Source organism: Pundamilia nyererei, unplaced genomic scaffold, assembly GCF_000239375.1.
Source record: "Pundamilia nyererei isolate P.nyererei 1_Seehausen unplaced genomic scaffold, PunNye1.0 scaffold00021, whole genome shotgun sequence".
NCBI lineage: Eukaryota > Metazoa > Chordata > Actinopteri > Cichliformes > Cichlidae > Pundamilia > Pundamilia nyererei.
In genome coordinates, this window is record NW_005187422.1 from 2,710,075 (window position 1) to 2,721,543 (window position 11,469).

The window sequence follows — 11,469 nt, forward strand, 5'->3', positions numbered from 1 at the left end:
ACACACACACACACACACACACACACACACACACACACACACACACACGATTTTAGATCTCCACCTCCCCTTTATTTATAGCCTCTTGTTGTTTCTTCCCATCCTTTCATTTTCAGATCAGGTCCTTTCACCCCGAGCAGGCAGCAGCTGGAGGACTGTCTGTCAGAGGGGGGCAGGATGACAGCAGGACTCAAGGGGGGGGTCCTGCTGTCTCATATTAACTACTAATTACCCCACACAAACACACACATGCGGCATTTAGCTCTATCAAAACACCTATTATGCAATTTATTTAAGCTCCTTCTCATATTTTTTTTTGAAGCATCTTTGATGGAGAAACACGAGATTTAATTAAACAAAAACAATGCGTGAGTTTCTCACACAACACAACTTGAGTTGTCTCTGTGAAAATCCTCATGACAAGTTGTCTGTTTTTTTCTCGTTGGATGCGTGGCCACAGGTTTGAGCTGACAGCTAACAATTAAATGTAATACTAGCACCAAAGGACACTTTCACACTCTGTGTGTGGGCTTTTTGTTTGTAGCATAGTGCAATATGAGCTCACTTTAACATATACTTTTCATGAGAGAAGAGCATTCATGCATTTACATTTAAATAGTGTTTACTCAGGGTTAAGGCCCACCCTTAAAACCCCCCTTTTATGGTCCCCTTTAAGCTGATTATTAAACACACATAAAAAGTCATTTCTGCATATAGTGTTCTTTTTTCCTTTCAGTTGAACTAAGTAGTGTAACTAGTGTAACTAGTGTAGCTAATAACCAGAATGGGTTATTAGCAACCAGGTTACTAATAACCAATTCATTTATTTCTATTCCATAAATAAAATCGGTGCTGTTTAACGTTTGCCTCAGTTTGTTACCATCATGCATCACACGTGCATCACTGTGCAAAATGAATTATAAAGTGTTCCAAGTTTCAAGATCCACAAAGTTTGTTTAAGTCACTGAAAACTTTGAAAACTTCCATCAATGAGGTTTTTTGGCCCACAGATCTGGCACTTGGCGGATATTCTTTTCTTTTTTATACAATTTGCAGCAAGCCCTAGAAAAGCATGTGTGGATAAAATGCCAGCCTGGCATCAACAACCACTTCATGTTTAAAGTCCCTTTCTTACCCATCCTTAACTTAATTCCAGCAAGTTATCTTGACTATATCTACATCACTAAATGCAGTGAGCTGCCATGTGATTAGCTGACATTTGTCTTAATGAGCACTTGAAGACATGTTCCTAATAAAGTATCCTCTAAATCTGTGACACCTGATTTGAATGCAACATTGTCTAGTTTCTGAAAATCTGCTTATTTAGAGTTATTATAACCGCAGACAGTTAGGTAATCAGAAAACAACAACTTTAGTTGTATTATTATTTATTGTTTATAGCTTTTGATTAAATGTATGACAAACTGTTACTATTTAGCAACAGCAATAAAATACATTATTTACAGTTTAATACATTTAACTCTGTGATGGAGGTCTGCCAGCCAACAAAGAGATTAGAGCTGCCGGTCTGCTAAACCAGCTAAGGGCCTTTAGCTTGTTGTGAAGATTTCATGAACTTCACATTTTAGGTTTATAGATATAAAACTAGTGAAAAATAAGAAGATGAAGTTGGTTTTTGTTGTTGTTGTTTTTTAATTATTATTATTCTTTGGCTCAATAGGTATCTTGCTCCAGTGCTAACTTTAGTGACTAGTTTTTCTTTATCTGAAGCTGTGCTGTTAGTTAGTATCTACAGCAAAGCTTTGCATCTATAGTTCAGGCTTGGAGTTCAAATTTGGGGTTTGCCTAACGAGATATGGTGTATAGTACCTTTACTGACTTTGCTTTTTCCACTGTAAAAGTACGTGTGTGGTGTGTAAAAGTAATGTGCATTAAACTTGACATTCTTCTTTCAGCTGCTTTAGGGGTCACCACAGCAGATTAACCCTCTTCATGTTGTCCGTCTTACCCTTCAGTTTCTGCCTGGCAGTTCCATGTTCAGCATCCTTTGTCTAATATCACTATCCATCATCTTTACCTGCCCAAAACATCTCAGCCTTGTTTCTCCAACATTGTCTCCCAAATAAAAGTAATATGTGCCTGTTTCCATATCAGTAGTGCATGCCCCAACCTTGACTGTCTTGGAAGGAAAAACAATGTTTCTGAGACACAATCAAAGGACTTAAATTGGCTTCTATTATCCTGCATGCCTCCACATGTTTGTGCCTGTGGCCTCAGGGGATAATTGTCTTTTATATTTTCTGGACACTTTTTATTTTTTGTCTTTAAATAGCACTGACTGAAACAGAACACCTTTCCAGGGTAAAAGCCTCCGATGAGTCACTGCCGAGCACTGTCAGTCAAGCATTTTCAGATTACAGCTGGAAACCAAAACAGACTAAACAATATCTGGGATTTTCTTGTGAGAGCTTTTATAAGTTCTATTAACACACCAACTAGCCCGTACGTTAGTGTGTGATTTGCAAATGAGAAAAAGTACTGGTCTTTATCTTAAATGGTCTGGGCGTGATGATTCATTTAGAAATATCCTTCTTTAAGTATCCGAGTATTCTTCGTTCCTATTATGCATAAAAGGTATTTGCGTTCACGAGTCTCAATCCTCTCCTGCAAAGTCAACAAAACTCATTTCTGTTGGCTTTCACTTTAACAGTATACTTATTTACTGTCTTGTTGAGAGTTAGAGAATAGATTAAAATCACTGTTATGTCTGAAAGTCAAAGGTAGAGATGAGGTGATAGCCAAAATGCAGGACGCATTTGCATTGCTTTGCTAAGCGGCGGAAAAAGGTTTCAGTTAAAAGCGGCTCATAATGTTCTCATTTGGTCACATTGCCAGATTGTGTGTGAAACATGAAATGCACTCTAGTACAGCCCAACCTTTGGTGGTAAACCATAAGCAAAAATATCTGTTATAAAAGTACCACAACTTGGCATTATGAGTTTCCTAATGACAGATGCTATGGCAGGCCTGTTATGTTAGATTGCATAATGGCAAATGTGTCTCTACACCAGTGACTCCTGAATATCTATGTAAGGATTAAATGTACTGAGAACATGACAACAGCTTCCATCCTGAATGGATCATATTGTAGTTTGAAGAGGTAAAAGGGGAAGGGCTTCTGTTGAGTCAATAAAATGTTCACAAACACAAAGTCGGCTCCATCAGAAGTCTTTTAACACAGCTTTATCTGTGTCTGCGTCGAGCAGCAAAGAGTACTGAGTACAACGTATGTTGAAATAATGTCTGTCTGACTGTGCTTGCATGGAAACGCACTGCTTTTGTCTTTGCTTTAATTGCTGCGTTTGTGTAAACAAAGGGCAACATTTATTGGGAAAAGCCTTCAGAGCCAAACAGGACATCTTTAGATGAGTCTTTGTGAGTAACTAACCAAACATAGAACTCAGTGACCACAGCTGAGAAGCTTTTTTGCTTTTCTGACTGATAAACTTCCTAAATGTCAAACGCATTAATGTTGGTTTACAAATTGTTTTGGCACTAGTTCTGAAGAACTGATTTCTTTTCTGTGTGCCATGTAAGTGCAGCAGAGGAGAGTGATTAATGTGGAATCTGCGCTTTGTGGTGCAGTCATGCCCAGGTAAGTAAACTCAAGAAGCCCTCTTTGTTTTGGCTGTCAGGTGGGTGATAAGTGGTGAGGTCAGGGTGTGGGAAGGTATTTCCGGTTGACGTTGCTCAGCTTCCCAGAAACAAATTCACATTTGACTTCTAAAGGAAGGTATGTTTGTGAGATCAGTGGACAGAAGATCCAAAAGGAGTCAGGTTACTCGTCTTTAACAGGCAGCCCAGTGAGACCGATGCAGAAGAGAAACCCGCCATGACTCATTCTGGACGCCTTGTTGTCACAAAATACCCTGCAGATCACAATTTAACTGAAAAACGTGCAACAGATTCATATATGGAAATCTTTTGCTCTTTGTTGAGATTTCTTCTACCTGACATTTGATCCACTTTCATGACAGGCATCAAACACCCGGAATGCTTCGCCGTAAGCGGTTAAAAACACGTATTAATGCACTCACACGCACGCTCATGCGGTCACTGTATGCACACAGAAGGGTGGAGCCCTCCCTTAGTACTTTTTTCCCCTTACCGGCGGGGATCAGATCTTGACTTGATGCGTCGCTGTGAGGAATGTAAAGTGAGGGTTTTCAGGGAAATGCGCAGGGGCACACCAACCAGTAAATCGTCTTAGCCTCACACGTTTTTAGATCTCATCCAGTGCTAATTTCTCCAGTCTGCTTCCGTTTGATAATATCTTTTAATTTATGTGCACTTCACCGGCCATGCAGCGCGTACAGCCCTCACCGCGTGCAGCGCGTAAAAGCGAGTGGCTCCGGAGCGCCCTGGCACATCACCACTGCTCCGATCCTGGAGTGGAGAACGAAATCGTTGTTTTGGCCACTGGAATAGACCAATATCTGCAAGAAGTCTTCCACCACCTGGCCTTCCCCAGCCGGGACGATACTGTGTCGGCGAAAGATTTCACTGCGCTCTGTGCCGTTCTGAGACTGAACAGAGCTGAGGTAGGAAAGAAAACTGCGACCGTAAAGGAAACAGCGGGAGCTGGAGAACGAGAAGAGGAAGATGAAGAGTTTAGAGATATATGCTCTGGGCTTCCCAGCCAGCTCTCTTTCAAAGAATTTCACTCACGGCTCTGTGGGTATTTCCGTGTGCGCAGTGCGCGTAGAGGTACCGGGGAGTGTGCCTTGCGTCTGCCCGTTAGCGAGGATACAGAGCTGGTAGAAAAACAGATCCGGCTTCGGTGGCCGCGAGTTAGGCGGAGAAAGTGTGTCAGTTTTGATCTGACAAAGGACCAGAATGGATCAGTCAACACATCTGTGAAAGATCGGACCTCAGAGCACCGTGAACCAGGTACTGGAGAAGGAGGTCTGTCTTATATGTGCATTTTAATAGCTCGATGATGGAAGCCAGAACATTTCAAATCCCTGTTTAGAATGTGCTCTGCTGTCTCACCTTTATTAAATTGTGCAGGATGACCTTATAATTATATACAACCAAACACTATAATATCACTACTTCATATACCAATTGTTAGTGCAGCATAATCCCAGGCTAATACAAAATGTATTATTACACTATCAAAGACTCTTATTTAGACTTGACATCTAGAAGAGCCCGGTAACAGCTGTCATGGCGGCGGGCAAACTGGGCTTTTGGGCCGAAAACGTAATATGTTGACGATTTGTCACCTAGCGTAAAATGTTACGCTTTGGGAGTGAGAACGTGTTGTTTGGGCACAAGCGTTTTAAAATTGTTATCTTTTTATATGTTTTACTAAAGAAAGTTTAATTTGCAGCTTCATTCAGGGTTTCCTCCACTGCTCTTAATTGTCACCTTGCACACAAAAACTCTGTAACATTATTACAATGTTCATATTATAAATCAGGCTTTAGTTAGCGTAGGAGACATGGTTTATGTTCTGTAATCTGTTCTTAACCTGAGGTACTGGCTCCACAAGACAGAAGATGTCATCACTGTTGTAGATAAGAAGAAAGCATTTATCCATTGGGATGTTTTTTTCATTCTTCTCTTTATGTTTTTGATAAAGTTTTGGAACATTCAGCTTCTTTGTGTCTCAAACTGTTATAAAAATGAAATTATGAGAGAAGTTTAGATTAGATTAGATGAAACTTTATTAATCCCTCGGGTGGGTTTCTCCGGGAAATTCAGTAGTAGTTTAGTAGAACTGTCATCCACTTATCGGCATATAAAACATGACAAGCAGCTCAAACTAGATGCTGAATATCTAAAAGGATGAAGAGAATCTGTCTTAATAGTTATCATGTTTATATCTTTATTTCAAATCTTCTACATATTTAGCGTTTTTGCCAGACAGGTATAGTGGAGTAAAAAGTAAAATCACTGAAATCTAATGAAAAGAAATATGCAGCAGAATAAATGGTAAATGGCCTGTATTTATATAACGCTTTACTAGTCCCTAAGGACCCCAAAGCACTTTACATATCCCATTCACACACACACATTCACACACTGGTGATGGCAGCTACATTGTAGCCACAGCCACCCTGGGGCGCACTGACAGAGGCGAGGCTGCCGGACACTGGCGCCACCGGGCCCTCTGACCACCACCAGCAGGCAACGGGTGAAGTGTCTTGCCCAAGGACACAACGACCGAGACTGTCCAAGCCAGGGCTCGAACCGGCAACTTTCCGATTGCAAGGCGAACTCCCAACTCTTGAGCCACGATCGCCCAAAATGAAATAAAATAAATAAAATAATAAAATGAAATAAAATGAAAATAAAATGAAACAAAATGAAAATACACGCATTTCACTTTTAAAGTTCACCTATAAAGGTTATTAATGTAAAACTATGGATATATTATTATGCACATGATCTGGTTTCACTTCACTTGTTCCTCTTTCTTCTTTTCCAGATGAGGTGGCAGCTCTAAGGGAGCTGGTGGAGGACCTCCGCTCAGCGCTGCAGGGGAGCGATGCCCGCTGCCTGGCCCTGGAGGTGGCGCTCCGACAGGAGAGGAGCAGCACCCTCCCTTCTGCATCCTGCTACAACCCTACGGTTTCAAAGCCTAAGACTTCCATCACATTTATCCAGGGAAAACTAGTTCCAACTCAAAGAATTAAAGGACAGTTAAGCAGTGCTGCAGGAGACTCAGCAAGGAGAGTGGCAAGGAAACGAGATATCAGAGACCCACTTCTAAGGGAGCTGAAGCTGATCCGCTCCTCACGTGATGGGCAGCTGGAGGAGGCCATCAGATTCAATAAGCATCTGGAGGAGGAGCTGCAGTGGGCGTACCAGGAGGTGCGCAAGTTGCAGGGGGTGGAGGCTGCACTGAGGAAGGAGAACACTCAGATCAGGTTGGAGTTACTATTCATCAGTGGAAGGTTTTTAAAAGCTTGCTGGATGATATTTGAGTGGATGTAGGAGACTAGTGAGATGATCTTTGGTGATCTCCATCAGGAAGCGGGCAGAGGAGGCCAGGGAGGCTCTGAGCTCGGGGCTGCAGCAGGTTCGGCTGATCCAGGAGCAGGCCCGGTCTGTGCCCCAACTCCAGTCCAGGATCACCCAGCTTGAGACTGAGCTGCACAGATACAGGTACCATGTGTGGTCATGAGCAGGTGAAGGAATTCAGTACATGGGTGTGTTTGTGCATCTATTTACACATCATTTGCTTGTGTACTCTGCTGATTTGAAACTTGATGCCACATGGTGCCCAGGTTAAGCTGCACACAAGTTTGTGTCTAGGAGACCTTACGCAACCCCTAGAAAATAACATTTAATAAGCAACTTAACTTAGTTATGCAAAACCTGAGCATAGCAATAAAATGTACAGTTCTGATTATTATGGTACATGCATCACTGAGTTATTGCTATGCTATTAAATTTGAAATGTAATTGGTAAAAACAAAACAAAAAAACATTTACCTTAAAAAGGCATTTAAGGTATGGCCTCTGCCTTTTACCACCCTCAGAACCAGCTGCACGTGTGTCCTCAGCCCTGGAAGTCAACAGAACCACCCCGAAGACACTTGCAGCAAAACAGGTGAGTAACTGAAAAAAACACAGATCAGTATGAGAGTGTTAGTGTGGTCTTATTGAGGCTCCACTTAAACAGGCCTAGAGACTGCTCAGTAACTCTATGGACATCACTGGTCGCTATGGAAAAGTATGTATTCTGTAATTGTGGGAGGTTGTTTGCTGTCGCTAGGTGAAACCGGTCACAAAGAAACCAAAACCTTATTCCTTTAACAGTTGCCACAGAAGAGAAATCGTCAGTATTCTGCAGTCTTGGGCCCTAAGCTGTCTTTGATGACTGAACTATGCAGTTGCTCTGTCTGCAGATGCTGAGTGTCTACAGAGGGCAGTGGAGGGAAGAGCTGCATCTGATGAAGAGGAGGAGGACAGTAGGATGAGAGAGGAAGAACAGCGCTGCCTGATGGAGGTGAAGAGGCACATTGGACGAATGCACGGCTGTAGCAAAGGGTTAGCTAACATCTTGTGTTCATACTTGGCACTTTCTCTAATGTTAATCTGACAAATTGATAGCAAAAACAAAATACAGCTGGCTTTCTCACATCTGTTCTACTGTTGAAGAATTCAAAAAACAGTTTTCACGACACAAAAATGATTGGTTTATGTTTAGGGTTAGGCAACCGAAGTCACCAAAGATGTGTACTTTTTACTTTGCACCAATAACTCTCTACACAGACAACACTAATGGTAAATGGACTGGTTCACACAAGCACTTTTTCCTATGCAAGTGCTTTTTATCAAACATTCACACACATTCATGCTCTGATGGATGCATCGGAGAGCAGCTTGGGGGTAGTAACTTGCCAAAAGATAGTTAACATGCAGACTGGAGCAGATAGGGATTGAACCACAAACATTCCCATAAGTAGGTGAGCTGCTCCTCCACAGCCTGTTTCTTTGGCTGGATTAAACTTTGGATATCTCAGTGTGGTGTGCATTGGGTCCTTAAAAAACTGAGAAAACTGGAGAAGTAGAGGGCAAACGAAGAGGTGGGAAGCCTACAAACCTACAGCAGATGAACAGTCTCTGAACATATTCTTGAGGAATAGGAAAAAATCCATCCATGTATGCATCTGGTCCTTCAGCTCATCCATCTGCTTTTTGCTGAAGTGGTAGGGTGGGTTTCAAGAAGCCTTTCTTAAGGAAGAGAAAGAGGGAGAAAAGGCTGAAGTATGCCAGGTTACACAAGAACTGGACTGAAAATTATTGTAAACAACTTTTATTAAATGATGAATCAAAATTGAAAATTTGAAATTTTCAGTTTCAGCAGCACTTCTAAAGACAACAGGGGGCACTTCTGTCAGAAAGGACCAAACCAAGAGTGGCCGCAGGGAGGCTTTAAACAAGCGGTGAGGAAAAGATGCTCTTGCTTTTTGTCAGTTTGACATATAAAGTGTCAGAAATGTATTAACAAAAGATTGTCTTTTCCACCGTTTTTTCTTATAAATCATCATTTTTGACATTTGCGTTTCTAGATTTTTTGTTGTTGTTGCTATAAATACACTTTAATGTTGGAGAATATCTTCTTATCAATATAGGTCTTGAATGTCCTGACACATCCTTTTCAGCTGGCTCATACTCATCTAGCTCCTTGAGCCTGGATGTCTCTTCCTCTTAAAAGGGACTTTTTAATTCTCACTGTCGCCAAGTGCTGCTCATAGAGGATCCTCTGACTTTGAGGTCTTTAGCTTATAAAAAAATGCACCTGGAAGCACTGAGCTTTTTTTGTTTTTAAACCCACCCAGTTTGAACAGGATTGTAATGGGCGCATGCATTTCGTGTTCACTAGAGTCCTGAGGAAGAGGAGGAGAGGACACAAGAGGAAAATGCGAAAACACGTCTGTCTTTGTTGGAGGGCAAACTCACTGATTCGCTCGCGTTGCTGCTGCAGCTACGTAACAAGGTATTTGTGCATTGTTACACCTCATCAGCGCCATCTAGTGGTTCCTCCATTTCATTTTCTGTTGCTTACCATTTATATGTGTATTTGTGATGCGTTAAAAAGCCTCTGCTGACAGAGGTGCTGCTCATAAAAATGTATATAATAGTTTATATATATTATATTTACTGTGTAATTAAGTTCATTTGAAGTAGGATTTTGGACCTCATATATAACATTACTACACTTCCACCCCAACAAAACGAGCCTGTCATCAAATCGTGTTTATTCTGTTTAAAATTACACACAAAAAAATCAGGAATCTGTGATTACTTAACATTTAAGTGATTCAGACCAGGGTGTAATCAATGTGCCAGTATACTGTGCTAAGCACTGGTATGACATCATGCTGTTTTGGCTTAGCAGTAGTCTTATTACAATGAGTGAAAACGTTTGTTTTTTCTTCTAGAACATGTCCAGCAGGGGGCTGGGGAAGATGGTGATGGATACTTTGGATGTGTGCAGCAGGGGTGGAGCTGGTGCGTCTGCTCTGAGCTATCCAGTTTTATCCAAATGCTCTTATTTCTTCATTTTTGTTACTTTTTCAATAGCTTTTATTCCCCTTTCTCCGGGACCGTCCCAGATCCTGCAGGTCGCTGATTCTCTCTCCGTCCACTGATCCACAACTGCTCAAAGATGGAGGAGAAAGGATGACGGAGGAGGAGGAGAGACAGAGAGAAACTCCTGCTTCTACCCTCAGGATATCAAACTAGCAGTGTCAACCCACTGCTCATCTCCTGCTGAGTCAGCTGTAACACATGTGCTGTATTGCATGATTAGCTTGTTTGCACCATGTAATTTTTAAAGTATTTAATAATGAAATAATTTATGTAATTTAGTCTGCTAGTGTTTTATTCCGCATCTGTTTAGGTTGAATGATTATTTGTTTTTACTGGACTTTTCTTCCATTTCTGTGAAGACAGAAATTCCAAGGCCATCTGATCTGAAACACACTCAAGCTGAAAAGAAAAGCACATCCAAGAGACTCTTCAAAGAGACCAGTTCATCCAGCTTTCATTTACTAGTATAGCAAACGTCTACTAGACACGTTTGGTGGAATATACTGTACTTCAGTGATTCTTGTGTAATTATTGTCTCATTAAGTTGTGTTAAAATATACCCAAATACCTTTATTTTTTGAAAAGCTAATGTTTTCCAGGTTTCATTCTAATCAGATAACACTGAAAACCCCCATTAAACTGCACTGCTATCCTTGTGTCTCTTCTAATGTATCCGCTTTGAGTCTAAGCTTTATTTGGATGATTTGAGGATAGTCGGAGAATATCAGGTCATATCTCAGGTTGTGTCAGCACACACGAGGTGTTATTCAAAGAACATCCCTCTATTTGGCAGCCTTCATTCACCGTTTACGTCTGATCAGCCTCCTCATATGTGCTGCTAGGAAGTACCATCATCACGTGATGCCGTGTGTCATTGTTCAGATGTTTTAGGTAGCAGCTGGACAGAAATAATGCTTGAAGTTATGGCTAAAGAGTTTATGCACCAACAGACTTCCAGATGTTTTAAATGCTGCTTGCCAAACTACCAGAGAGCTGTCAGGCAGCCTCTTACCTCAAGGTAAAACTCAAAGCAATGTAGTGCAGCTGAGATGGCATGTTCTCCAGACACTGCAGAGAACTTCTAAATGTCTGTTAGAGTCATCTTAACTCTCTGTGGTCGCTTCCCTACTTGCTTAGTTATGTTTCAGGCAAAGCGCAAGTACTGTTGGTTTAAACACAATTACTGTTCACAATTATTGATGAACTGTGCTTCCTGGTACGCTGAAAGCTTTAGAAACATTTGAGAGCCTGATCTGATGTGTGATTTGTCACAGTTTTATGGATAGCACCTGCAGACATCATTGGTCTTTATGGCTTAGGTTTTATAAATTATTCTTCTTCTACAGTGGGGCAAAAAAGTATTTAGTCAGCCACCGATTGTGCAAGTTCCCCCAC

At 41.3% G+C, this 11,469-nt stretch overlaps 1 protein-coding gene across 2 annotated transcripts; it reads left to right on the forward strand.

Annotated features, from left to right (window-relative positions):
* Positions 1 to 4,138: 4,138 nt before the first annotated feature.
* LOC102197638 (EF-hand and coiled-coil domain-containing protein 1) lies at positions 4,139 to 10,719 on the forward strand. Of its 2 annotated transcripts, XM_005726670.1 has the most exons (9): positions 4,139 to 4,911; positions 6,458 to 6,899; positions 7,003 to 7,137; positions 7,515 to 7,585; positions 7,884 to 8,025; positions 8,837 to 8,924; positions 9,365 to 9,478; positions 9,924 to 9,993; positions 10,098 to 10,719. In XM_005726670.1, exons 1-9 carry the CDS (start codon positions 4,305 to 4,307, stop codon positions 10,112 to 10,114), a joined length of 1,686 nt encoding a protein of 561 aa, XP_005726727.1. In that variant the 5' UTR covers positions 4,139 to 4,304; the 3' UTR covers positions 10,115 to 10,719. The 2 variants fall into 2 exon arrangements, with proteins under 2 accessions (XP_005726727.1, XP_005726728.1); XM_005726671.1 differs by lacking the exons at positions 9,365 to 9,478; positions 9,924 to 9,993; positions 10,098 to 10,719 and having other exon boundaries at positions 7,884 to 7,984; positions 8,837 to 8,911.
* Positions 10,720 to 11,469: the final 750 nt, after the last annotated feature.